At 30.1% G+C, this 26,606-nt stretch overlaps 2 protein-coding genes across 3 annotated transcripts in view; one reads left to right on the top strand and one right to left on the bottom strand.

Moving 5' to 3' along the window:
- Nucleotides 1–310: 310 nt before the first annotated feature.
- On the bottom strand, nucleotides 311–9,308 carry LOC111621500 (DNA polymerase beta-like). The gene is made up of 12 exons (XM_023363656.1): nucleotides 9,081–9,308; nucleotides 7,195–7,281; nucleotides 6,395–6,453; nucleotides 6,253–6,302; nucleotides 5,566–5,617; nucleotides 5,402–5,456; nucleotides 5,255–5,327; nucleotides 5,107–5,177; nucleotides 4,073–4,159; nucleotides 3,928–3,986; nucleotides 1,913–2,052; nucleotides 311–1,847 (listed from the first exon to the last, which is right to left on the bottom strand). The coding sequence occupies exons 1-12, from the start codon at nucleotides 9,306–9,308 to the stop codon at nucleotides 1,753–1,755; spliced, it is 1,056 nt and encodes a 351-aa protein (XP_023219424.1). The 3' UTR covers nucleotides 311–1,752.
- Nucleotides 9,309–17,053: 7,745 nt separating this feature from the next.
- LOC111621487 (general vesicular transport factor p115-like) overlaps nucleotides 17,054–26,606 on the top strand; it is a 34,976-nt gene continuing 25,423 nt past the window's right edge. For both annotated transcript variants that reach the window (XM_023363644.1, XM_023363643.1), the window contains exons 1-2: nucleotides 17,054–17,163; nucleotides 25,125–25,211. In XM_023363644.1, the coding sequence (XP_023219412.1) occupies nucleotides 17,098–17,163; nucleotides 25,125–25,211 (153 nt within the window). In that variant the 5' untranslated portion in view covers nucleotides 17,054–17,097. The remainder of the gene's footprint in view (nucleotides 17,164–25,124; nucleotides 25,212–26,606) is intronic.

The following is a 26,606-nucleotide window of genomic DNA, read 5'->3' as shown; positions in this document are numbered from 1 at the left end:
AAAGAAGATCCAATGTTTTCAAATTTGAATTTACAAATCTTGAAATAAGCAAACATTAGTGAAATCCTACTATGCTATATATTGGGTCACCAAACTACAGGCCGGGTGCTGACATCGCAAGCTGGATCTGGCCTGCAAGGTCAGTTCATCCGGTGCACTGTGCCACAAATGAGCTAAAATATAATTTATATGGTAATATCAGAGATTGTAGATGAACTTACACTTATTTTTTCTACATAAGACCAATTTTGGCATTTTTACTTACTTTCTGATTTTTGCATCTGACAGTAATATAATTTTTGGCTTTTTGCGACTTTGGATATCAGTGCACTTTTTGTGTACCTGCAATGAAGTTTCTCAGAAAAGTAATTACGAGCTTGCTGTAGTGATCGTGTTTGTGTATTGGTAAATAAATATGTTGGTTGTCTTTATCTTTTGTGTATTCAGTGTGTTGTATTGAACAAAATGGTTATCACGCTCATCATTCTTTATCATCTAGCCCACTGTAAACAAAGTTTGGTGACCCTTGCTATATATGATAGTAGTTGTAAGCAGTCCAAGACTGCTTATTTCTATTTTATTATTTTCCTAATGAATTGATGGGCAATTGGATCTTCTAGAGTTAAGCTTAATATACTCTTAAAATGTTTCAAGTTCCAGATGACCAAGGCAGTAAAGCTATTAGTTTGTGCTCTGCTGTTAACAATGGTACTGAATAATAATATATTTATTTTTTAATATATATACATATATATAAATTTAAAAGTATATTAATTATTTTCAGATTAAAATAATAAATAATACTTATTTAAAAATCTTAAAAAAATTATCCTTTCATTGTTGTTTTAAATCATATAGTAACATTATAAATACTATCAAATATGCAATATCATGTTTACATTCTTTTTAACTTAAATATGGCATTCAAGTTCTATATGACTCCAAACAAAATTCTAGTAATATATATAAGTATTTAAAGAGTTCTAACTATTGATATTTTAGATTACACACTCAAATTTTCAATAGTTTGCAAGATCTGTTTAGTACAATCTGTTGAAACTAATAGTGTTTTAGATATTATTTATTGCTTTTAATCATGATTTATGTAAAATATACAAGAAAATGGTATAAAAAATATTTAAAAAAACATATATACAAATTTTAAATTTAATAACAATTACAGTGCAATCATGATTTATACAGAGATTATATTTTTGGAGTGTGTGTGTAGAGATTCATGCAAACTGAAATGAATTATACTGAGAAGAAACACATTTATAAATTTTAGTCATAAACATAATTTTTAAGCATATTTTCTGTAAATATGTTAGTTATCAATAAAATATAAAATAAAAATGGAATTTGTAACTAAAATTTACATGTTTAAAAAGAAAATTTTTTCCCTCATATAAAGTTAAAATTGTATTTTACTACTTTAGAAATAAATCAACTGCAAATGTAAAGTGTGAATTTTGAGTAATAAAATTAACTGCTAAGATTTTATGCCTATATGAAAAGTTAGTCAATTATTTCCTTGTTTTTTTTGTGCAATGAGAATTATCAAAATTTTCTATTAAAAAGATCATTTACTTTTGAAAACACTAAGATTGCATAAATCACAACCGTACTGTATATCAATGATTTAATCATTTATATAAATTAAATTGTACATAAAGACTTATTTTAAAAAAATCAATTACAAAATTTGTAAACAAACACAATTTTGATAAATAAAGTTTCAAAAATCAAATTTTAACTGTTTCTTTCTTCTGGTTTCTTGTAAGGATAATTTATATATTCAAAAATATCTCTCTCACAAGTAACAGGTAATGGTTCACCAGGAACACCTAGTGTAGAAATTAAAGATTATAAAATATTATAAGCATATTTAAAAATAATTTTTTTTAATTACCTGTGGAACCAACAGGTCTTATTGTATATTCATTTAATGTAAAGCCTTCTGCAAGAGCTTTTGCACGCATATCCTGATTGAACAAGTCACTTCCAGTAAAATATAGCACTCCACAATAATACTGATCATGAGGAATAAACCTGCAAAAATTTTATTTCATAAAATAATACTGTTTTATAAGAAAACAAATTCAATTAAATAGATTTTCTTTAATCTTCAAACTTCACGAGAATGGAAAAGAAAAGAGAATGTCTCTTCCAAATAATTTTCAAATTTTTATTATTATTTTCAAATAAGCATCCATACTTAAAAGATAGAGAAAAAGAAAAAAAGAGAAATGCAGATACACTTTCAGTACCTACAGTTAGGTATGCTTTCAAGGCTTTTTAGTGTCACAAAATTCTTAATTAACCACATATAATCTTGTTTTTTTAATTCAAGAAAGAATGGCAAATATTATAACCTTATAAAAGAGATTATTTCAGGTAAGTTTTAAATATACTATACACACAAAGAATATCTATTTGGATTTGATTAACTAAAAATATATACAGTAGAGCGTCATTTATCCGAAAGAATTCCAGTCGGCAAGTTTAAATTTTTGCCAGTGCTGTGGCACTGCAATCTTTGGCTATGTCTTGGGCTACTGAAATATTTTACGTTTTTGATACTAAATTAACTTCTGAAGTATAGCCTAACTTCTGTGTAGCCTAAAAAGGAAGGTCCAGCTGTCTGTACTTTTTTCTAGAACACACTGTAAAAATGGTAATCGTCTGAAAAAAATATATTTTTAGAACGACTTTGTCTTTTAATTTGTAAAAAATAATTTATTCATCTGACGGAAATTCAAATATATCGTTAAAATTCGACACCAGAGGGATATCGGCATAATCTACATTTGTCAGCGCTAATCCACAGTAGATAAAGAGCCAGAAACCCAATGGATAAAGATGAAGCAACAAGACGTCGAACTTTTTAAATATAGGCAGTTGTGTAGCCTAAAAAGGAAGGTCCAGCTGTCTGTACTTTGTTCTAGAACACTCTGTAAAAATGGTAATCGTCTGAAATAAATATATTTTTAGAACAACTTTGTCTTTTAATTTGTAAAAAATAATTTATTCATCTGACGGAAATTCAAATATATCGTTAAAATTCGACACCAGAGGGATATCGGCATAATCTACATTTGTCAGCGCTAATCCACAGTAGATAAAGAGCCAGAAACCCAATGGATAAAGATGAAGCAACAAGACGTCGAACTTTTTAAATATAGGCAGTTGTGTAGCCTAAAAAGGAAGGTCCAGCTGTCTGTACTTTGTTCTAGAACACTCTGTAAAAATGGTAATCGTCTGAAATAAATATATTTTTNCGGTTATCCGAAATATCGATTTTCCGAACAACCCCAGTCCCCAATTGATTCGGATAAACGACGCTCTACTGTATAAGTGATAAATTGTTACTTAGGAAATGAGACTTGTGAATAATGATTTATGTTCTTAAATCTTTAAAAATTAGCTTTATTTCTTGCTGTATAGAAATTAATACTGAAACATTTTTTTTTTGTTGTTAATTTCAGATGGTAGATTGATTAGTTAATAAAATTTTTTGTTATTTTAAAAATAAAATTTTCAATATCCAAAATCAGTAAAATAAATCAAAATAAATACTTCAATGATGATTTCAGATCTAAAAATTCTAACAATTTACAGAAAATTCTGTTACAGTATTTAAAATAGCATTTTATTTTATATTACTATATCAAAACAGTCATTAATAAGTTCATTAATAAATTTGAGATGACAATGAAATATTATTTATATTTATGGTTTATAATTATTTGTTAACTTTATTATTATTATTAAAAAATTTTAGGGGTTTGATTTTTTAATGCTAAACTAATTATTCAACATTTCCCATCTTTACTATTTTTTTTACAATTGTGAAGATAATGGAGTTTTATTTAAATTATTAACAAAATTTAGACAAACTTATTATTAAACTAGAAATCAATAAACCTGATATCAATTCTTCTGTGAAGCTGATTTTCATCTTTACTTTTTAACTGACACACAGCCTAAAAAAAATTAGTAAACAAAAACTAATAGTTTAGTAAATTTTAGCAATAAGCTATAAAATAACAAGCTATTTATTTATACTTACAGTACTTTTAGTTTTTCCTTGATGTATAATATCTGTAATAAACTTGTATTCTTCTAATCTATCAGTAACTGCTTTCAGATAATTATTCTTTAAATAATAATATTTATTAAGAATATTTAAAATATCTAATATAAATATCAATATACAGGTATCCCTCATATAACACAGTACAGTAGTTATGTTCTAAAAAAGTTTAATGTTATGTGAATATGTGCTATACGAAACAAAGGACTAATATAAAGCACAGGGTTATGTTCCAGAAATTAACAAAAGTATACTATTCTTTTTCGTTACTAAAAGAAATATGTTTATTTAAAGCAATTGATAATTTATTTCCAATCAATAATTAACTAAAAATCAGAATTAAAAGTACTATATTACACGTTAATATTAATTTTAGTTAAACGAGAGAATTTACTTTTACAGATGTATTGTCGTCATTTCAGCATTTTGTTGATCTTGATCAGAAGTTTCAGCAACATTTTTATATTTTTTATTTTTATCATAAAAAAATTTTTATGGATGACAAAATAAAAATATATTAATCGAAAATTTGTTCTAAAGGATTGTGTTTGCTCGATCGAGTACCAAGTGACTTTTTCCAGAATTTGTGTTTGAATACCGAATTGTTCAAGTACTGAAATACTGTTGTATTTTGTTTGTTATTTTTACGAATGAAGTAATTATTCAGAGGTAAAAAATTTAATAACACTTACCTAAAAATGTTTAAATAAACTTTACTAAATACAAAGATTAATCTATAAAAAGAAAACACAGTGACAGTCTTAAGGGATAAAGTAAACCTGACAAAAAGCACAAAATAATTTGAAAATTTCAATATTTTAAAATCTGTGGGCAAGTTGAGACAACAAGCGTGCTTACTCAAATAAAAAAAAATATCGAATAACAAAGTTTACACTTAAAAATGATAAAATTTTGTACCGAGGATTTTCAAACAGTGTTAGAGCAAAACTGTATTGTATAAGGCACACCTGTATTTATGTGAAATTTATATAATGATACCAAATATTTACTTCTTGTTTTGATTTTGAAGTAAAATCTGTGTGGGTCAATAAAACATCTACATCTCCACTTTTAGGTGCTCCTATAAATAAAGTAAAAGTATTTTTAATTGAAAATTTACAAAACTTAATTATCTTATGAATAAAATTTGTATATTACCTCTACGATAACTTCCACAGACTGTTACAACATATTTATCATCTAACCGCATTATCTCCTTTTTAACTTTTTTCTAAAATTAATGTTAAATTTTAAATATGTATACCTATTTAAATTATAATAATTTCAATTATCAGTCATAAATACCTCCATCTTCTCCATTTCGGCTCGTGGAATGGATTGTTGAAATTCTTCAAGGTATCTAAAATAAAATTATCAGGCCAACTGAAAGCTATTATAAATATAATACTAATTCTTTAATTACAAGTATTTAGTAAAAAATACTAAAAGATTATTTTCTTACAACTTACTTTAGCCCAATTTTCTGGTGCTTATTTAATTTATGTTCATTTTTTCTTAAATCTAAATAAGAAAAAAAATTATTAGAAAGTACAGACTCCTTCAAAAGCTGGAACTGTTCCACTAACAAACAAGAGACTACGTTCCTTACTTTTACCTGCAAATTTTTATTACATCACAAATGTTTATGGCCTCCTTTAGCAGCCTGCTTCATGTTACCATACAAAAAAAACTAAAAGACAAAACAATTGAGCATTTCAAATTATAATGGCCTAAGTTAAAACATCATTTGAAGCTATATAAATTGCAAATGGTTTAACCATTGCTACATGTGGTATCATATTCATTTTATTCTATCAATATAAGGAAATTATATGAAATTTCCTGTTTAATTTATATGTACAATTTTTAAAGATGTTTTATTTATTTGTGTTGTAATTGCAATTTAATTTTTAAAAGACATCAGTTAAAAATAAAATGTTCTGTAGTTTTGAACAATGTTTTAACTTAGAACATTATAATTTGGAATGCTGAAATTTTTGTCTTATAGTTTTTTGTTCAATAACCTGAAACAAGCTGCTAAAAGAGGCCAAATATGTTTGTGTCGTAAAAAAAAGTCTTCTGGAAAAAGTGAGGAAGGTGGTCTCTTGTTTGTTATTAGAATTATATGATTAAATTTATCATTGTTAATTTTTTACCGTCAATGTTTCTTATTCCTTCATCAACAAATTTCTTTGCTGCTGATGGTCTGGAATATAAATTTTGATAACTATAAACAGCACTATACATATAATTAAATAGCTACAATATATTTTTACTTTAATAAATTTTGTATATTACCCAATTCCTGATACTTTAGTTAATTCAGCAATTGCCTTGTTATCATCATTTGCACGTATCTGGAAATTTAAAGTTTAGAATTAAAATCGGTTAACATGATTTTTGAAGCAAATTCATAAAAAATAGTATTTTACACAATATCACAATAAATTTTATGTATTACACAACTGACAAGGTTTTAAATAAATTTAAACAGGAACATAAAAAGTTTTAATGGCTTTTTAGAAATATCTAACTAATAATATATTTTTTTGTGTATTCTCAAATTATAATAATTTAATTGCCTATATCTTCTATCAAAGATTAAATAAAACAAATTTATATTGAAGAAAGGAAAAATTATTTAAGTAACTGAAAATTGAAATCAATGACACAAACTAATCAATAAGAAACAAAAATCAAATTCATCTATTATCTGTTTTAACTTATAATTTAATTATAATTCTTTTAATTTTAAATTTATTGTGGATATAAATAATATATACTAAGTTACTATATATATAATAAAGAAAGAGTAAAATCTCTCATATCAATTTTTTATTCTACAATTTCTGGAAAAAATAATAGAAATTTTAAAGAATGCCATTTTTAAATTGATGTAATCATAAAACATGCTTACGTCACAATTTAAAATTGTGATTTAATTTAACTTTTATATAATCAAATAATTAATATTAAGTAAAATATAAAAAATGATGATTAACTATTTTATTTTTGATGTTATATTTAATATTCATTTATTTTAATTTAACCTTTTTAAATATTAAATGTTAAAAAATAAGTTTGTTTAATAGAAATACCTTCTCTAGTTTTCGGAGTTTTCCTGTTTCAAGAAATTCATCAATTTTCTTAGCTATTTTACTTCCAATACCATCCTGTAATATGTACTACTAATTAACTTTTTATGTCAAAAGTTGTCAAAGCATTTTGTCAGAAACTTTATTTATTTATTTATACACTTTAAAAAACTTGTCTTAATGGTTATTGTTTAAGAGGAGGTTGCAACATGAAATTAAGAATTTAGTATTTGGTTTATGAGAGTGCAAAGACAGCATTCGAACATGTCTTGATTATAATATTCATAATGTGTTCTCAGGACATTTGTGAAGTGTTATTGTAAGTTATTTGTTAGATTCAAACAATTTAAACCTCTTTACATTAGATATTTTTATACAAAACAGTATTCTCAGGAACACCTCAGCCATTGTAATTGCTTTTTTGATTATGGGCTGCAAACCTATAAATTTCCATTGTCATCCATCTGTCTGTCTTTCCTTAATCTTGAAAACAAAGTTAGATAAATGAAAGATGAGACCAGATATGGAAACCTTAGGGACAGGAGCCCCCAATTAATTATATACGAACTTCTGATGCAAACCGGAAGTCATGTTATTTCAATTCAAAAATTTCCCCCAAAAGGTGTTAGATAGATGATTGGTACAACTCTATTGTTAAAGGAAAAGCATGATGTACAGGGACAAGCCACTACTAATTTCAGGTTGAGAGCATATATTTTAAATTAAATAAATAAAAAATATGATTAAAAATTGTAGTCCAGCATTGTGACGATGTCACAATAAATAACTGGTCATTTGTATAACAGGAATCCTTTACATCATATTGTACATCTAACAAAAGTAGATAGCCAAAATATGACTTCCAAGACTCTAAATGAATATTTTAGAAATATTTTGGTGTTATGCTATAGTACAATGCTTTTCAACTGAGTGCCAAGGCACACTAAGACGCTGCAACAACATTTTAGGAGCATCACAAAATTAATTGATAGAAGAAGGCAATGCAACACTTGGAAAATTTGCTAAGAAAGAGTATCCAGGAGGGCTTTTTATGGTAAAAGGACCTTTAGGGGCTGTCCATAAATTATGTCTGCAGTTTTCTTTCCATAAATTTTTACTCCCCTCTCCCTCTTGTCCCAGTTTCCGTAACCCCCCTCTTTGGAAGTCCAACAAAACTTGATCCCTCTTAAAACCTTTATCACTCTATGAATGATAGATACCATAAGTAGAAATGAAACATACAAGAAATTTTGAAATAAATATAAAAAAATGCATAAAAGGTATAAAATGTAATAAAATAAATGGATGTCCATTGAAACTCAACCCTTTCCCCTTGTCTGACTTGTTGTAACCCCCTCCCTCCCTCCCAGTGTGGATGTCATTTATGGACAGCCCTTTATTTAGGTTTTAGATATGTGAAGAAAACCTGGAACATAACTGGTGAGATGCAAACCAACTAACTACCAGTTGTGGGTTTATTTTTTTACAACAGAAGTGTGGGTTTACTCAAGCCTACAAGGTAATTTAAATATGGGTCTACCTAAGTGCATACAGTATATAATTTTTTAAGACTATACTAAATCTATGTCATCATCATTTTGAATGTTTCTAAAATACATTAAAGAAAAACATTCAAAATGATCATGAGCAATGTAATCTGTATTATATTCAGTCTTAGTAAATGTATTTCATTATTATTATTACCATAGTTAATCAAATATTGCCAAATTATTTAGTTTCTATTTATTATTTTTTAATATCACATGCACATTGACATTAATGCCTATTTTTTAAATATCAATATATCAACTTTTAGTGATTTTTATTATTATTCTTTTTAAGTTTACTATGATCTCTCAGTTAGAATCCACAGTTGAGGTGATACACACTTTGTCATCTTTGCAAACTACTTTGGCCTTGTCCAGCCACTCCTGACCAGGAGTTCCAACTGCCAGAACATGAGCTGAGCACAGACAGGATGGTGGCACCCATGCCATATAAGCGCCCATCCCACCCAGCAGGACCATCGGTCTCAGTCCACCTTCAAAAAAAAGAAAAAAGAACTGTAATATCGTCCAGCGGTCACATAACCACGTCCAACAAGGACAAGCCGCCATCAGATATGGACCTATCCTACCCTATCGGCTCATCCAGAGCGATCTCCTTAGATGACCTCTGTGCTACAACTCCAGCCGAACAGGTCAAATTTCATAGAAGTCTGTCGANATATATAAACATACACACACAACAAAGTTCTTATTTTTTTTAATATACCTTATTACTACAAATTTAAGCAATACTTTTTATTCCAATTTTTAACACAAAATTAGGGTACAACTTAAATTCAAAGCAAATATTTTAACTTCTTATTTCTGCTGATCTCTCACTCCCCAACAATTGGGTCTTTGCTTTATGCTATAAGCATGCGCATAGTATTACAATCATTGATAGCAGTTTATTCGGTGGTTCCCTGTTCGCAATTTTCTGATTTAATCCAGTAGTTGTTTGATAGCAGCTGTGTAGAATCAAATTTTAAATTTTTTTATTACCTATACTCATTAATAATGGAAAAATGTTTTACATATAATTATGAATTCAAAAGAAAAGTTATATTGTGCACTTCAAAAATTGGAAATCGTGCCACCGGTAAAAGATTTGCAATTGACAAAAAGAATGCGCATTGTTGGAGAACCATTGTGGGGGTCGGGGAGCTGTCAAAAATTAGATTACGCAAGTTTGGGATAGGGTCCTACAAAGGAATAGTATTCCTTTGTAGGACCCTATCCCAAGGAATACTACATGCAAGGAATACTATTCCATCCAATCCTGACAATCCTAATTTTGTTTTTGCTTTTTTATACCAGTCCTTATTCCGTTTTGAGTAAATGGATTAGTGATTTTGGATTTTTTCGCCTCCATAAGTCAGAAAGGATAGGAGAATTATTTTTCTGTGTACTGCTTAATAGTACAAATAAGTAAAGACTGATTATATGATTCCATTGGTTTTTTAAATATTGAATTTTTATTAAAAAAATATCTTATTTAATTATCTATGAGTATAAAATTTTTCTTTCAGTCTAATTTGAAAACATATATCAAAAGAATTATCCTCTTGACTAATTTTAAATCAAATACACAAATTTTTTAATCATATAATCAAAAATGTCATCAATTATTTAAAAATTAAATTATTAAATTCTACTGTGCTATCCCAAAAAGCACAAACTTTACCACTGACATAGATGAAATATTGTGTGCAACTCTTCCTTCTTCACCTTTGATGAATATACATATATGAGATCTGTCAGGAAAGTTCATGAACTTTGCAAATAGAAGTCCTTTGTTATTACCTAGAAGCTAGTCAGTTTTGTTGCCTTCAAAGTAGGCCTCTCCTGAGTCTACATACCAAATCCAGTGTTTCTGCCATGAAAAGAATGCTTCCTGAAATGCTTCTTTTGGGATGATGCACACTCATCTAATGAATATCCCTTAATGACATCAAATGATTTAAAATAGTAACTTTTGAGAGAGAGCAGATCTTAATTTAGGAAACAAAAGTAAGTATTCTGGGCCTTAATCTGATGAATATGAAAGTTAGGGAACAGGTGGCGTTGAGTTCTTGGCCAAAAATTCTGTTATCAGCAGTGCATTGTCATAACACTGTTCTCTCCAAGCAGTTGGTCTTTTCTTCCTCACTAAGACATTTCATCACTTCCAGATAGTATTCATGGTGAACAACACCTTCAGAATTGAACAAAACAGTGAGAAAGACACACATGATCTTCACATTCGGCCAAACTTGTCATGCATTTTTGGATCACAGTAAAGATGTTCTCACCCACTCCGATGACTTATGTTTTGTTTCCACATTGTACCCATTAACCTATGTCTCATCCTCAGTAATGATGTTTTCCATGAAATTTTCATCAGACTAGCTCTTCACTCACTTGCACTCACTGAAAGAAAATGATATAACACAATCAACATGTGTTTACATAAATGAATGTAAAACAACAACAAATGAAGACAGAACAAACTGTTTCTGACAGATAGTACATAAAACTTGTCTCTAGAGAGCTGTGCAAGCTGCATTCAGATTCAATTATTGGTTGGGACGTAATTTAAAAAGTTCATGAACTTTCCAGACAGACCTCCTATAGACAAACAAGAAGAGTACCTATGAGCAGTCTATAGTTTGAATCTTGTGCAAATTGATTGTAGTGAAGTTAGAAAAATCTATATTACTGAATTTTATCAACAATTTTATCCTATATAAATGCTATGTAGATAATATATTAAATAAGGAATTATTTGGAATAAGGATAGTAGAAATAAACTTAGCACTATCAATAACAACACATATTGCCTTATCTGAAAAGCAGGGCTGTGGAGTCAGTAAAAAAAAACACTCAACTCTGACTCCAGCAAAATTAAATACTAAATCATTTTATAGGGGGCAGAGGCATTCATAGGGGTTACCCTACTCTGAACTCTGAAAGGAGCCCTGTATTTCAAATACTTTTATAGTTAGTATTTTTAATATCCAACTTACATTAATATTTATTTGTATAAAAAGAATTAATTTTTAACAAACATTTAATAAGAGGAGAAAGGGGAGATATAATTCTACATCTACATATCTTTATTCTACAGCATTTGCACTTCAATTTCACCCTTCAAGAAAAGTTAGTCCAACTAAAAGGTGTGCAATCTAGCTACTCCAGCCCCTTGTTCAGAAAAGAAAAATATATAATCTGATCAATTAGTCTGGCTCATCCAGTAAAATAGAGTACTTATTTAGAGCAGGGATAATAAAGGAATGATTCAAAAATATTCAAATTCAATTGGGTTAATTAAATAAAAAAACTAAATTAAATTTAAAGTGTCTGAGTCGGCACATTTTTCCCGACTCCACAGCCCTGCTGAAAAGCAAACAAAAAAGCTGCAGCTCCATCAACGTACGCTTCCTAGACACAACACACACACACACCCCTAACTGACTTTCCATCCATTATACATCCCAGCAATTTACACAATCCATTTTGCCAGAAACTTTCCATCTTCAGGGCTTTGATCCAAAGGGTACACACACTGTCTCTACCAGATATAGGGAATTGGAGATTAACAGAAACATGATCATAGCATCCTGCCTGGGTTATTACAGAAAAATGCTTATCAACATTATCCACTCACATCAATCTGAAATAAAGAATACAGCTAATAAGAGTTTTACTAAATTTACTTTCTGAACTTTGCATAAAATATTCAATGAATTGGTCAAAACAAAAAAAATCAAGAACTGTATAAAAACAAAATCCAACATTATACAGATTCCTAGGAAATGATAAAGATTATGTACAGTACCAGAGAAGTGAAACGTTGGGATATACAGTATATGATACCTGCTAAACTGAGAACAACTTGCACAGGTTACACTAGCTGGAATTTGGAAAAACATATTTATAAACATTAAATACTGTACAGCACACAACAGGCTTATCAAGAAAGCCATAACAAGCTTCACTAACTAGGATGATGCCAAAATCTTATGAAACCAGGCTAAGGTTATAGGAAAGATCACCTCTTGTTCAAAGACACATACGGCAGAACAGGTAGAGATATTTAAGAAAAAACATTAGGATCATGCTTAAATGCCAGAGATTTAAGCACACTTTCTTCTGCCTGGAAATTTGCTGTAATTTATAATTTATGAATGTATGTATTTTTTATTTTATTTCAAGTTTATGTAAAAATTGCCTTCATTTTATATTTATGTGAAACTGTTTTCAAATTACAGTGGGTGATCGGTTAACGAACAGATCGAATAACGAACAAATCGGATAACAAACACTTTAGCAAAAGATTTTTATGTTCGGACAATGAACACATGATCAGATAACGAACACCTCACAGAACAAACACAAGAAGAAGCGATGTAAAATAATGAATACCGATTGGTCTTCCCATGTCTTCAGGAAACAATTCGAAACTTTTCAGAGTGTGGGAAACATCGACATCAACGCTCAAGCCGGTATACACCAATCGGATAGTATTCCTCCGAACTTTGAAACTCTCCCTTGTAATTCCAGCCTTTTATTTTTCTGACAAAATAATTCTTTTATGTATTCGTTAGACTGTCGGGTAGGCACTCGTTAATTTAAGTTTTGCATCTGTTTTTCTTTTCGAAAGGTGAGAGTATAATAGCAAAGGTGGAGAGTGGGCAGAAGATGCCTAATGTTGCTGGGCAGTATGGCATGAACAGGTCTATTGTAGGCAGCAGTTCAATCTTATTTAAGAAAAATACTGTATAATCCAGAAGACTCAAGCAGCTAAAGGAGTAACAAAAATCAAATCTGAGAAATAAAGAACATCGAAGAGTTCATAATGGAACCCGAAACGGATCTGACGATAGAAGAACGCTAACTCTTGAATGAAGAACACCAAGAATCTCGGCGAGGTATGTTTTCTTCTGAAAAAGAGGATTAATGCCGATACCTGTTATTAAAGATCGTTTGAAGTGGGAGGATGTCAGAACAACGGTCTTAGAATGGCATCTAAACCAGGTTGAGGCTTGAGGATTTCTACAATTGCAATGCTATTAATTACTTATGAAAAATCCTAAAGAAGAGGGAAAAGCAATCGACATTAGACAGATTCTTTAACCATTTCAAACGGAAAAAAAAAATGACTAATAAAAATGCAAGACTGTGTGTATATGTATTTTTATTATTACATATAAATAAACGTAGTAAGAAAGTATATATTTTTTATTTTTGGGGGTCTCCAGAACGAATTAATTAAATTCCCATAGAAACCTATGGTAAATCGATAATCGGTAAACGAACAAAGTCTTGGAACGGATTATGTTCGTTAACCGATCACCCACTGTACTTTTGTGCATTTGAATTTAAACACAAGTTAAATTTGTTCTTTGAATTTCATTGTTCTGTCAATTAAACAATAAGATTCAAGCTCTAAATAAGGGGTTTTGTACTCCCTAAAAATTGTAGACCCCTATATGAGCAGTAAAGTCAAAGGAACTATACCTGTACATGCAACCTTTTGCAAGATACTTGCCTCCAAAGGTCAGTTTTAACATGTATCAGTATACCTCTTCTCTGTGCTCCATGTTGTCAAGACAAGCAATAGTGAGTCTTGACCAATGTGCCTGGATGGGGAGAGCCCCAGTACTGTATAACATCAAGTACTCCATGAACAGTCAAATGGGCTACTCGAAAATGAAATTCAAGTAGGTGTTTAGACAAATGAATTCCGGAGAACAGTTGTGATTGGGTGTGCAGGCAAGTTGTGAGTCTACCTAGGTGATCTTCATCCCGGTCTTTGGCTTCCAGCGGTGTTTTTATTGCCTTTTCCTGCCCTCCCATAGGGATAACTGCATCTGCTTCTTCTCTCTTGGTTCCCTTACTGGCTTCTTTACTTCTCAGGTAGGAGTATTGTTTGATTTTTCTTCTGGTGTGGAGGTCCCTCTAAGCTTGGGGGTGGCATCACCTTTGCGTGGACATTGTTGGCCATAGCCGCCGGGTTCAGTGGCATGCTCATTCTCTGATGAGCTTTGTTTCCTTTCTCTCTTGATGGAATTGGAAAAATTGTGCTCCATCCGCCAGTCTCTTCCCTCAGACCATGTCTACATGGTCTTTTTGGAAGGACAGGGCCCCTCCACCATCTTCATCCAGCCAAACTTTACATGGTCTTCCAACTGCACTTCCCCCATCTGGACCAACTGCAGGATGTCCACTACTTCCGTGCCGGTCTTCTCATTGTGAAATCCCAGGACTCACAGTCTATGGAGTCAGCCCTCTGCATCACAGCCCTAGTGAGGATCCTGGTCCATGGTTGTTTGGTGCCAGACTGTGCTCTAACCACTTACCTCCTGTGCAATGTGGACACGTCCATTGCTGTCCAGCATATATATGCAATCCTTTCAGACACTAATATTCTGGTGATAGAAATATGCCAATTTATGTAGAAGGACAGGGAAACCGTTGTTCCTAGTTCCACTGTTTACTTCTTAGTAGTCAGCGCCGCCCCATTGGAGACAGTCACCCTCTATTACCAGCGATTTTGATGCAAACAGTTTATCCCCCATCTGCATCAGTGCAGCTGCTGTCTTTCCTTCGGTCACTCAGCCATGTCATGCCTTGGCTGCCATAAGTGTATCAAATGTGGTGCAGACAACAATCCCACCAACTGTACTGCCACATTTGGCAGCTGCGTTTGCAGTGGTGGGGACCATAAAGCAGACTCCCTCCGCTGCCCAGCTTACCAGCAAGAGGCTTGCTTGTTAAAACTGAGCATCATACAATGCCGTTTCTACCTAGACACGAAGTGCTCACAAGGTGGCCTACTCAAATCATATGCCCGAGTGACTTCTCTATCCAAGCCAAAACTCAACGAGGCAGCCCCTCGCCATCCCCCTCAGCAAGAGTGTGAGACTGCCTGCATGCTCCCAGGGTCAACTGATGACCTGGACTCTAACTGGATTCTAACTGAGAGATCTGGTGTGACAAGGCTGGAAGCCTTGTCACACCAGATCTCTCAGTTAGAATCCACAGTTGAGGTGATACACACTTTGTCATCTTTGCAAACTACTTTGGCCTTGTCCAGCCACTCCTGACCAGGAGTTCCAACTGCCAGAACATGAGCTGAGCACAGACAGGATGGTGGCACCCATGCCATATAAGCGCCCATCCCACCCAGCAGGACCATCGGTCTCAGTCCACCTTCAAAAAAAAGAAAAAAGAACTGTAATATCGTCCAGCGGTCACATAACCACGTCCAACAAGGACAAGCCGCCATCAGATATGGACCTATCCTACCCTATCGGCTCATCCAGAGCGATCTCCTTAGATGACCTCTGTGCTACAACTCCAGCCGAACAGGTCAAATTTCATAGAAGTCTGTCGACGACCCTACCTACTAATGCCTAACTTCTCTGGAGGCCAGAATACCTTCTGCATAGTGCAATGGAATGCTAGAGGTCTCTAATCCAAATGAGATCTCCTCTTGGCGGCATTTTGGCTCCACAAGACAGATGTTCTCCTCATACAGGAGATGTGGTTGGCACCAGACGCAGCTTTTGCTATACCAGGGTTCTCTCTGTTCCGCCAGGACTCCCCTCAGTCCAGGGCAGGAACCTTCTAACGGTAATTGCCTACCGGTGGCCTGCTTGTCACGTAACACCTAGTGCCGATATCACAGGCACTAAGGTTCAGGAAACCCAGGTTTACATTACAGGGTCCCTCCTCTCCCTCGTTAATGTTTGTGCCTCTCACAGTGTTCTGCCAAGGGTTTCGCTGGATGCTTTCTTATCAGTCGATCGCTGCCTTTGCCTTTGTGGGGATTGGAATGAAGATGGTGGAATGAATGAGAAAATATGAATATTAAATACATATTGAAAATTAAAGCAGACATTACTTTTAGATATGTTGTACATATATAAATAAACAATGAGAAATTTACTTCTACCAAAATAAATTTGACATTTCTCCTTATAAAACTAATTATTAATGAATTATCTATTAAACGTATAATAACAACCTAAAAGAAATTCACAGAAATCCTTATTAGGATAATCTCCTTGAGGAAGCTTTCTGCTCATTTTCCCTTTAATTCTAGCGAATTACTTTAAAAACTCATACAAGCGGCATGACAGGTTCCATTTTTAAAATGTTAACTAACGTTGCCACCTTAATACAAAATTAAATTAAAACACATTTAGATTACTCCTTTTTATTAATATTATTATTTAAATATAAAATTTCCGCGTACTTTTATAATTTATTAATATTTCTGTACACGAGTTTGAAAAATTATTATTGACACGTCTTTATTACAACGAAGAGAAATTGCCGAGAGAGGTCAGTGAGAAGGTCCACGCAACACAAAATGGAGTACGTCAAAACACTGTTCGGTTCCCAAGCTAACGCTAATCAACCAACTGGAGCAGAAACAGTACGTTGAAAATATATTTTGTGTTAATTTAAACAATAATAAAAACCCAACTGATAAATAATATGTAATTTATATACAATGCTCTATTTATTTTTTTAATATTTGCACTTATGATTTAGCATTCTTCACTTTATTTTATATTTTTAGACCGCTTTAAAATGTTTTTTAAGGTAGACCCATATTTTTATGGGTCTACCTTAAAAATTAAATTAAATATCTTTACTAATAGTAAAGTGCTTCATATTCCTTTATATTAAGAGTGAAAAACATTTAAAGAATATTAAAATGAAAATCTGTAGATTACTTGGTAAGTTTTGAACTTTTTAAGACTCTAGATGCAGCTGATAAAATCCTTCAACATTTTGTAACAGTCATATCACTCTGGTAAGTATCGCCATTAAATCGCATGTTGTAAGAATATCAAGCTCAAATTCCCAACCTGTTTCTAATTTTCAAGAAAAAATATATCTAAAATTTCTTAAGCAACAAAAGGGCTCATCAGTGGCCAAGCGGTTATGTCCACGAACACTGGGAGTTCAATCGTGGGTTTGCAATGCACTCAGACGGGCTGGCCACGTGGAGTTTTCCGGGTTTTCTCCACATATGTAATGACTAAATAGGGGCCAGTTTCCCTTAACAAGAAGGTGTCCCCCAGGCAAATCACCCAAGTATTGTGTTGGTATAACAAACAAGCAACGAAAAAGTGGTGTTGGATCTATAATTATTATTCAATTGTTATTTGAGCCTCTTGGACTGTTAACTGCTGGAACAACCTCCTTACATTTTTCCATCTTGTGCCTCTTGCAGCCACCTAAGCAGTACATCCACTCTGTAGATCTCTCTCCAGTGGGATCTATAATTATTAGCAAAAAATTATATAAGTAATAAATATAACATTTCAATATTTTATATTATTGTATGGATACAAGTGATAGAATTAAAATTCTTTGAAAGTTTTCTCTAAATCAGTTTTTATAGAACAAAATTTATTTCATTTGGTTGATACATTTTTATTTTATAAAAATATTTAGCAATCATTAGTTAGCTATTGAATTAAAGTAAATAGTGAAAGTAGTATCTGAAATGAATTATATATTTTAACCTTCTAAAATTCATATGTAATACTTAATATATAAGCTGTAGCTAGTCACAAATTGTTGCCTAAAATGTAACAGTAAAATAAATCAACTCTCCAAGCAAAAAGCAAAATGTACTGAAGAATGAGATATCATGTTACTGTTATTTCATCACCGTTACAAAATGATCACTAGTAATTTCTGTTACTAAATGAATGAAAGAATAGTAATTAAGATTTGATCACCTTAATCACATGTGATAAGATTAAACCATAGAAATTATATGTGATAAAACTACATATTAGTTTTCAAACAAAGATATGTTGGGTAAATAGCATTACATTTTGGTTTAGTTCATCCAAGTGTGAATACATAAAATGTGTTTTTGCTTCTCTTTTATTATTTTAGAGAATACTCATACTTGAAATTTCTTTGACTGAATCTTTGCAAATTTGAGGTATTTAAACACAAGCTTAAAAACAAATGCATAAATTCTAGAGATGTGGAAACTTTCAACAATATGGTGATATGCCATTAAAAAAGGAATTAGAACAAATTAAAAGAAAATGCAACTACTAATTTGCTGCAATGATACATAATTTGACTGCAAAGTTTAATATTTTCAGAAATTTGATTTGAAAGCATTCAGAGAATTTGGGTTATTCTAAAATGAAAGATATAACGCCTGACAAGAGCTCATAAATAGGGTTAAAAAACATAGTGTGATGATTATAAATAAAATTTTCAGTGTAAAGGTGAAAGTTTTGATACTATAGAATGAGCTGGACAAGAACGAATAAAATAAAATGCAATGCAGTGAACTTATAAGAACTATCCTTTTGTGAAATAGAAATATATGAACTTCTGTTAAAAAATTTATGATAAATTTAGATTTAGAACTTAATTTTTATTATTATTCTTTTTAAGTTTACTATAAAGGTTTTCAGTGCACAGCCTACTTAATAAAATATCTGTGCACTGGATGATCATATAAAATTATGTTAATAAGCTAAACGTGACAAAAAGACAATGTGAATGCTGATGTATTCTGGAGAAATCATTAAATTAAGAGTTTATCAAGTAATACTAGATAATACTACTTTTCAATAGCAGAAAGTGTAACAAGATCATATTAGTTCATGGGAATTGATAAAGCCTGTTTCATAATTTCTTTCCATCACAGAAAATAGATGAAAATATGCATTGCAATCACAATTTTTTTTATCAGTAATCATTTATTTAAAATTGTTTTGATAATATACTAAAACTGATTTCTGGATAGATTTTTCCATTTAAAATATGTCAATCAACTGTGCTTTCAGCATATTTCAGCCACTTAGATGATAGTAAAGTCACAAGTTTATTCTGATAATTTATGTTTTAATGTAGCTAACCGAATAAAGTATTAGCAATAGTATAAAGTCTTTTATGAGAGACTTTATTGCCAAAATTTAAAACATATTACAAAATAAAAATAGAACAAAATATCTAAGGATTAAATAGTTAATTTTTTTAATGATTATCATCAAAGAATTCTGTAAGAATTCAATTTAAAATATATTTTGTCAAGTCAGTTTTATAGAATGTAAAAAATAAAACTTAATTTATTAATTTTTATCAGTTGGTTTATTAGCCCAGGAAATATCCATTATTCAAAAAAATTTTTGCTTTAAATACAACCTCACCATAAACTGGAACCATAGAGTCGCAAATCACACCTAAATTCAAACTTTCCAGCAAATAAAAGTCATAAATTATAAAGATCAAACGTTTTCGGCCACTAAATTTATTGGCCTTCCTCAGGAAATACAAACTGAAGAAAACTGTTTTATTTATAGAACATTTTTTCTGTTTGTATTTTAAAGGCTGAAAACGTTCAATCTTTCTAATTTATGACTTTTATTTGCTGGAAAGTTTGAATTTAGGTGTGATTTGCGAATTTTTGCTTTTTAAATACCTATGTAAAAAACACCTGTACTCGAAATTATTCAGTCTCTTGAGATTTCTATCCTTTATTTTATATAAACACATATATTACAAGATCATACACATGCCATAACAAAGCTGACAGAAACTGTATATATAACCCAAAAACAGACAAAGTACATATAATCATTAGCAGTTCATGGTATGTTAAAAAAATTCATCCATCTCAATTTACTGTGATGATGTGATGTTTCTGGGCTTTTGGTGGCTTCATTAGTACAAGTTGTTACTGTTGTGTGAGCACAATTTCAAGGTGCAATATTCCTGAACACGTGTCTGAAAGTTTTAAGCTAGAAGTAGTTTTCTTCCACTAATCAACATGCCACAGGAGAGCACTAATGCATGGCTGTAACTTTAGCAGTGAGAATCATGACAATCACATGCTTAGTTTGCACAGCATGCAATGTATTTTTTTAAATTTAGTATCCAGAAACATCCAATTATTAATTAAAGGTTGAAAAGAATATGATTACGGAAGATGGAACTAGAAAAAAATCCTTTATTCCGAGTTATGGATCTGCTAAAAAGAGGTAAAATTTCATTGATTTGGTGGGACCCAGAGAAAAGATCTGTTGTTCCATGATCTGTTAAAATGAGTTTCTACTGTAATTGTTTTCATATTAAAAAATTTCTTAAAGTATTAGTTTATTCTGTGTTATACTATTTCTGTATTCTGTTTTACAAAAATTTTATAAAATTACAATGTTCAGTTTTATATCTTAATAAAACAGAGATATGCTTTCTAATTTTTAGATATACAACTTCTGCCAAACATAATGAAATTTATTTTATTGTTTACTAGTCTACTTTAGAACTTCGTCATAAAGTTTATCTCTGTATGGAGATGATGACAAATAATGGACAGTCAATGAATGTATATCAATGCAGCTAAATCAAGTGCATTCAAAGATATAATACAACCTTGCCCAAACATGGTACGACTTTAACAAAATTTTACTACATTGCATGCAACATTGTACATTGTATGTTGCCTCAAATGGTTATTTGAGACAATGTACATTGCAAATTTTTATGCAATCTCAGAGACATTTTCCTCTAGTTTCTATTGTGAGAGTTGCATGTAGCTTTGTTAAACCAGCCAATGATGATCTGGTATTGACTGACAACATGCATGACGTCATCTTTGGTTGAAAATGAAGTGAAAACAAACTATTCCTGCATCCATATCGACCAAATTTTCATATATAGTTTTTATCCTCTTCATTTTCTTCATTGATTAAACACATTACAATAATTGCTACTGAGTTGTTTTTCAATCTGAGTCAAAAAGCATGTCTGCCACGATGACAAGTGCACGATTCACAAGAATAAAAACTGGTCATAGTTGGCAGATAATAACACATAAACACCAAAAATCAATTATGAAATGAAAATGTTAGTAATAGTAAAGGTTCAGTATTTCATAACTGCTTTTTGGTGTTGTATGATATGTAAAATTGTGAAACTGTATTGACTAGATGTAAACAACCTGAGTGTTCAATCTAAATCAAATGTAGTATAGGTATCCCTCATATAGCATGATAGTTACATTCTGAAAAAAGTGTCATGTTATATGAATTCATGCTATATAAAACAAAGGACTAATGCATGGGGTTAGGTTCCAAAAATTTAACAAAAATATATATTATATTTTGTTACTAAGAGAAATATGTAGGTATATGAAAGCAATCAATAAAATCACACTTACTAAACCTTTATTGTCCGGTACTTGTAAACTATTCGTAAAAACAAACGTTTTTGGCCTCAGACGAGGTCTTCTTCAGGTTAAAATAATTGGATTCCATTCTTAGAATGAATGTTTAGTTTTAAAATATAATCGAATTCATGTGCATGTTACGTATCATCATCGTTTTGTTGTTCTTCGCATACGTAATGCGAAGAACAACAAAACGATGACGATACGTAACACACGCATTCGATTTTATTCGATTATATTTTAAAACTAAACATTCATTCTAAGAATGGAATCCAATTATTTTAACCTGAAGAAGACCTCGTCTGAGGCCAAAAACATTTGTTTTTACGAATAGTTTACAAGTACCGGACAATAAAGGTTTAGTAAGTGCGATTTTATCAGAATAACGGTATTCAGATTAGAAGATTTTTGAAAGCAATCAATAATTAACTAACAATTACAAATAAAAGTACTGTTAAATGAGAGCATTTTTTTTATTTTAGAGAGTATCATCATCATCTCAGCATTTTGTTGATCTTGATCAGAAACATCAGCAACTAATTCATTTTTTTTAATTATAATTTATGATCATATAATTTAATCATATTTTATGGATGACAAAATAAAAATGTTGTTAATCGAAAATTTGTTCTAGAGGATCATGTTTGTTTAGTCGCATACTGAGCGACTTTTTTCAGAATTTGTGTTTTAATACTGAATTGTTCAAGTTAGGAACTGTTCAAATACTGAGATACTGAGATAATGCTGTATTTCGTTCATCATTTTTACATATGAAGTAATACCTACAGTTAAAAAAAAAAAAGTTAATAACACTTACCTAAAAATGTCTAAATAAACTTTACTAAGTACGAAGATTAATGTATAAAAAGAAAACACAGTGACAGTCTTAAGGGCTAAAGTCTGAAAGCAATGACACCTAGTTGATAGGAAACCTAGGACAAGGAAGAAAAAATTCTATTGGTTTTCATTAAAGTAAACCTTACAAAAGACACAAAACAAATTGAAAATTTTAATATTCTAAAATCTGTTAGCAAATTTGAGACATGTGCTTGCTTGAATTTTAAAAAATATTGAATAACAAAGTTTATACTTTGTTACTCTAGACTTTTTCTTAATTCAAGAAAAATTGTGAAATTTTGTGTGAAGGCTTTCCAAAACTGTGTTGGAGTGAAACTGGAAGTTGTGTTGTATGGAGTATCTTCAATTTTCAAACTGTGTTAGAGCTAAACTGTGTTGAAGTGCTATGTTGTACAAGGGATACCTGTACCTTATAATTTTTGCATGTGAGGCAAATTTCAAATACAGTAGAGCGTCAATTATCCGAAAGAATTCCAGTCGGCAAATTTAAATTTTTGCTAGTGCTGTGGCACTGAAATCTTTGGCTATATCTTGGGCTACTCAAATATTTTACGTTTTTGATACTAAATTAACTCCTGAAGTATAATTTTTTATTGTTTTTATATTTTTCAATATATTTATTTTGTTTGTACAAAATAAAAAACTAATTTTTAACGATACAATAGTCTTTGTTAAGCTTAACATTGATGAAAATTCAACGCAAAGCGACATGCAACGAAGAAAAATTTCAACATTGGATACGTTAAACTATTTTTTCGTACATAATTGATTATTTGAAATATCAGTTATCCGAACAACCCCAGTCCCCAATTGATTCGGATAATTGACGCTCTACTGTACTATTATTATTTCAAAAATGTTGCAGCATGTTCGGGGCCTAATAACAGTTTCAGAAATAGGATAATAGTTACTTAGCATAATAAAACAAGTAAGAACAGACTAGTTATTTCTTCAAAGAATGAAACATGTTTAAATATTTTGTGAGAGATTCCAAGTATACTTGTGCTTCCATTCAACATTGAGAAAAATTTTTTATAATGTATCATTTGACTAAACATTTTTTTAAAGGATAAATAAGTTTATAAGATGTGCATTTTAATAGAATATAGAAATTATAACTGTTATATTTTTTTCAACAAAAATTTTTATCTTTGAGAATCAATTTCAATTTATAGAAAATAATATAAGATAATAGATGTAAGAAACTTTCTGGAGGTGAGTTGAGTTAAACAACTAATCTCCAGAACCAACATTGTAACCAATAAATCAAAAAATTTGGTAATCTGATTAAAAAATGGGCATTTTGAATTTGTTTCAAATTTTCAATTGGTCAACATTTAAATGAAAATGGAAGAATTAATCGAGATAGTGAGTCAGTTCTAGACAATAACTGAATGCACAGTATAATTTTGTGATCTTGCATCAGTTAATCTAGGAAATATATTTGTCAGTACTTTATCTGTCTTGTTCTCTAGATATTTAAAACTTTGAAGTCATGAAATCAAAATCCTAAATTTAATGTAAATGCATGAGAATATGGAAATATATTCTCAATTATTTAGTCATGATTACATTTACTAAGCAGAATTGAAGTGTTTTGTATTATCTCTTAGAAATATTTAATATTAAAATGCACTAATTATAACTTAACAATAATTTTCATAAATAATTAAACTAACCTAATTTTAAATCTAGAACTATATTTTATAATATATATATATCAAATGTTTCATTTTTACATTGTGTATTTTTTTTCAATATAATAATAATAATAATTTTTTTCTTATCATTAAAGATGTCTGAAATAAAAATTTTAAAAAGTAATTTATATTTGAAGTAAAGTAATACAGTATTTGTTAAATTATTAATGCTCTTTTCTATATAACAAAATAACAAATATTTATTATTTAACAACATATTAAATTTATCACTAATCACTAAACAGTATTAAATAATTAAAATTTTAATACAAACAGTAACTTTAATATTTTTACTTTGAAATAAAATTCTAAATTTACATCAGTATTTTTATGTAAACTTGTACTTTGAGATTTTTAAATCATTAAGTTAATTTAAAACAATTTTTTATTTAAACACTTACTCGACTTGCTTATAATCTAAATTGATTTCTAGTTATTTTATTGTCTGTATCACATTTTATATTGAATTTTTATTTTCTGTTATGAATGCATTGGGATTGTTACACAATAGATTATACATAAATCAAATATCATTGTATGATTTTAAAATCTAAAATTAATACAACAAAAGCATCGTGAGATATTTTTGTTCTTTATAATTAAAAATTTTTTTTGTTTCTTTAGGTGGAAAGATTAGTGGAGAGAGTGCAGACTTCTGTATTATTGGAAGATCGACGAGATGCGTGTCGTGCATTGAAAGCACTTTCAAAAGTAAATTTCATAAGTTAAATTTATATTTAAAAAAATTTAGTGTTATTTATATATATATATATATACATAAGTGATTAATATATATTATTGTATATACTTAATCATGTAGTTATTTATATGTTACAACCAGATTGTTAATTTAGCCACTTTACAAAGCATGTGGTCGTTTGATTAAATGTTTCATTTTGTAATAAAGCTAACTAATGTTGTTCAGCTGGATTGTTGTTACATTGCATTTTATAATGTGGCAGGCTACATTTAGCTGTAAAGTGGCAGAAATCTCAGCTTCTTTACTAAAATGTGAATTATTCACTAAGGTTAGGGACAAAAATATTAGGAAGTAAAAAAAACATTGCATAATTGAAATTATCTATGTATAAAGTTGAAAATTGTAAAAAGAGTACAGTATTTGTATTATTTCCTGTTTTTAGGAAATAATTAATTGTTATAAATACTTATATTAACTGTTTATTGGCCATTTAAAATCTTTAAAATCTACTAAGTATTTTTAATATTTCGGTACATTATTATAATTAAAGAATAACTTTTGTAAAATCATTACATAAATAAAGAGAGGTAGTTTGACATACTAAACAGTGCAAAGTTAAATTATAAAAGTGAAAAAACACTTTAAAGTTGCTAAATTCCTTCAATAGTTACAAAATAATATTAAATGTATCAAATGGATACATTATTTATTAATGCAAGATAAACTAGAATGACATTTAGATCCTCAAAGAATTTTTTTTTTAAACATGCTCATCTATTATTGTGACACTGATTTTTCACAGGTTTGCATTAGCATTTTTGCAATTCTTGATCACCAAATAATAATTGATTAATCACACATTCTCCAAGATTTCTTTCTGGTATTTCATCATCATAATGACATTTGATGACTTGTAATTCATACTGACAACCAATTTTTAATCATTTTGGATTTAGTGCCTCTCTTGTAAACTCCATTTCTGAAATCAATAATTTTTCCCTTAATATTTTTGGTATCTAAAGAACCATGATCTATTTTTTGGTACATTAAGAAAAATGCTTTTTCCAATATCTAATAGGGGAAGTTTCTTAGTGGTATCATCAATCATCTTCTCTGCATCCTAGTTAACTCCTTTATGTGATGCTTATGCTTGCTTTTGCATATAAATAAAATTATGTCTAAAGATGACATGAAGAGAGATAGGTATTGTTGTTCTAGATCAAAACAAACAAAATTTATGTAGTCAAGTCAAATTTTTGTAGCCCAAAAAGTAGGCAATACACCAAATGATTTTTTTATGCAAAACTAAAACAAGAGTGGTCCATTTTGGTAGTCAAATCTGGTAACATTCCTTAGTGCTCGAGTGTAAGAATCAGAAGTAAATGTGACAATTAAGTTTATCTAAT

Source organism: Centruroides sculpturatus, unplaced genomic scaffold, assembly GCF_000671375.1.
Source record: "Centruroides sculpturatus isolate CEXI.00-Female unplaced genomic scaffold, Cexi_2.0 scaffold249, whole genome shotgun sequence".
Classification (NCBI taxonomy): domain Eukaryota; kingdom Metazoa; phylum Arthropoda; class Arachnida; order Scorpiones; family Buthidae; genus Centruroides; species Centruroides sculpturatus.
The sequence above is the reverse complement of the archived record's forward strand: the minus strand, read 5'-3'. Positions and strand labels throughout refer to the sequence as shown.

Excerpts from the sequence above, each read along its gene's own strand:
- LOC111621500 (XM_023363656.1), bottom strand. The coding sequence starts at position 9,308 with ATGGCGGCTTGTCCTTGTTGGACGTGGTTATGTGACCGCTGGACGATA. Across the intron at positions 7,282-9,080 it reads TAGTTTGCAAAGATGACAAA|TACATATTACAGGATGGTAT; the intron begins GTGTGTATCACC and ends GTTAATTAGTAG. Across the intron at positions 1,848-1,912 it reads AAGACCTGTTGGTTCCACAG|GTGTTCCTGGTGAACCATTA; the intron begins GTAATTAAAAAA and ends TTTCTACACTAG.